General features: G+C 46.8%; 1 protein-coding gene across 9 annotated transcripts in view; it reads right to left on the bottom strand.

The window, feature by feature from the left end:
- Window positions 1-2,500, bottom strand: part of LOC135109692 (inactive dipeptidyl peptidase 10-like) — a 160,771-nt gene that overhangs the window by 3,212 nt on the left and 155,059 nt on the right. For all 9 annotated transcript variants that reach the window (XM_064021250.1, XM_064021251.1, XM_064021253.1 and 6 more), the window contains 3 exons: window positions 2,319-2,479; window positions 756-966; window positions 1-595 (listed from right to left, as the gene is read on the bottom strand). The exon at window positions 1-595 is cut by the window's left edge and continues 3,212 nt beyond it. In XM_064021250.1, the coding sequence (XP_063877320.1) occupies window positions 448-595; window positions 756-966; window positions 2,319-2,479 (520 nt within the window). In that variant the 3' untranslated portion in view covers window positions 1-447. The remainder of the gene's footprint in view (window positions 596-755; window positions 967-2,318; window positions 2,480-2,500) is intronic.

Here is a 2,500-nt window from a genome sequence, read left to right as displayed (position 1 = left end):
CGTTCCCTACTGAGGCGTCGTGCTGCCACGCCTCTGCCATCGGGGATGTCTTACGGAAGCGTCGACGATACCCACTTCTGTCAATGTCCAAAAATTTGCCTCTGAGTTCCACTAAGGAAAGAGGACACCTTAAATTTGCATCCATCTTCATCGGGACTGCTCGGTGGCGATGGGGTGGGCTCTCTCACTGGACTTTTTCAGGGTCCTACACACGTCCCTAGGGGATGCTCGAAGATGGAGCGGTCAGGGGTGGGCCTCGGCTGTTCCAGGGTCGGCTGTCAGCACCCCACAGCCGGGCACTCGGCAGTAGGGCCCCGCTAACAGAAGCCCCAACCATCGGCACCACATGACAACTGCGCGCCAGGTACGCCTTGCCGACTCTTGTAGCTCCAGCATCCCACTGTTGTTGTTGCTGTTGTTATCGCTGTCTCTGCCGCGCCTCTGCAACTATGGGAGGACATCTTGTCCAAACTTTAAGCTCAGCTCCTCCTCGTTGTACGGGGGGAAGGAGGCTTCGAAGTATTTCTCCAGGGTGTGGTACAGGTGCAGCTGGACTCGATCAAGGTCGTGGCCTTCGTCTGTGTACGTCTGCTGCCTGTGGGAAGGATGAGAGATTGCTGCATGAGTGTGTGTGTGTGTGTGTGTGTGTGTGTGTGTGTGTGTGTGTGTGTGTGTGTGTGTGTGTGTGTGTGTGTGTGTGTATGTGTGATTTTCGCGGTCGCATATCCATGGTCATTACAAAAACTCTCTCTCACCTGAAAATCACCCCGGCCTTGGTGAGAGCGTGGGACAGCTTCAGCGTGTGGTCGTAATGCACGTCAGTATCAGCCGTTCCGTGTATCAACATTAGGGATCTGTTCTTCAGTGACGCTGCTTGAAGGAGTAGCGAACTCTCCTCATAGCCTCTGTAGTTCCCGCCGGGCACCACCTTCGCTGTGCCCATCAACCTCTCGGTGTAGTACGATGCTGCAAGGGAAGCTTGAGGTTCTTAAAACTGTATTCCCAAACATGGCGGCACCGCATTACCACTAATACCAACACGCTGTAGTGCAAGTTACAAGCGTTTTCTAGGATGTTTTCATGATTCTAGGGGTAGTTTAACAAGGATTCTGCGTCATCGTGAAAAACGCCAGGGAGAATCTGACTAATGATATACGCGGGCTTTGAGAATAATTCTATTTGAGAGCCCAACACGTTTCAGAATCCGAGCTTCATTGCCAGAGAATAAAGAAAAGGAGGAATAACAGATGAGTGTGCATAGGATGTCATAGTGGCCTGGCAGTGGTACAGGAAGATAAGGGAAAGAGAGAGATGACTGAATAACTAAAGATGATAAGGTGAGAAAGGTTAGGTTAGGATAATACCAGAAAATGAGGGGATGAAGGAAGGGTAGAAGATGCGAGTAATGTCAAATTATGCTGTACAATATTGAGAAAGGGAGTGGGGAGATGAGTAAATAAATAAAGATGCTGAGGCGGGAAAGTAAGTTAGGTAAGCGTCAGAAAAAGAAGGGGCGCGAATAAGGTGTGGAAATATACAGAGGTGAGTAGTGAGAAATTAAATAAAGAGATTAGTGAATAATGAAAGGTGCAGAGATGGGAAGGAGAGTTTTTTATATTGGTATCAATAAAAGGTTTAAAAAGTCGAAATATGTTGCATTAAAATACGAGAGAAGAAATACATGAAAAAATCGAGAAGATAGAGTGGATAGCCATAGTTACTGAGATAATGTATATTTCTAAACAATAATAAGTGAAGGCACACGCTGTAATTGGAGGTTTGAAGTATGAGTTCTGGTAATGATTTTGAGGTGAGAAAGGCAGGACTTTTGAAAAAGGAACACAAAGAAGCTAACAGTCCTACACGTGTCAATCCCAGTAGAAAGGGACAGATTTGAAAATTCTATGTAAGACGTGCACTGGCTCAGGGCAACAAAATGAAGTAAATAAGACGATTTTTTTATTTATTTATTTTTTTATGTAAGAGGGCCACTGGTGTAGGGCAACAAAAAGAAATAAATAAGACTTTTCTTCATGTATCTGTGTAATTTTTTTTTTTTTTTTTATGGTCTAGGGCAACAAAACCAAGTAAATAACACCGATTATTTCTATGTAAAAGGGGCACTGGCCTAGGGGAACAAACAGGATATAAGAAAAAGGCGCATTTAGGTGCCAGTCCCAAAGGAGAACATAGGAACATAAGAAAATAAGGGAAGCTGCAAGTAGCCATCAGGCCAACACGAGGCGGCCACTGAACACTAAGAAGTAAATCAACTGACCTTAACGGAAATTGGTGAAAGTAAAACGAAGGTGCCTTACCATAGAGGGACCAGTCCGTGATGGGGCTGACCAGGGCGGCGCAGCTCACCACGCCCTCTGTGTCCGAGATCACCAGGCGGGCGGCGTTGTGGCCTCCATGACCCCACCCAAACACCGCCACTCTTGACCCGTCCAGAAACTCCAGCTTGGCCAAAAGTGACCTGAAGGAGGCGCAGTGGGTG

Source organism: Scylla paramamosain, chromosome 19 (genome assembly GCF_035594125.1).
Source record: "Scylla paramamosain isolate STU-SP2022 chromosome 19, ASM3559412v1, whole genome shotgun sequence".
In the NCBI taxonomy this organism is placed as follows: domain Eukaryota; kingdom Metazoa; phylum Arthropoda; class Malacostraca; order Decapoda; family Portunidae; genus Scylla; species Scylla paramamosain.
The sequence above is the reverse complement of the archived record's forward strand: the minus strand, read 5'-3'. Positions and strand labels throughout refer to the sequence as shown.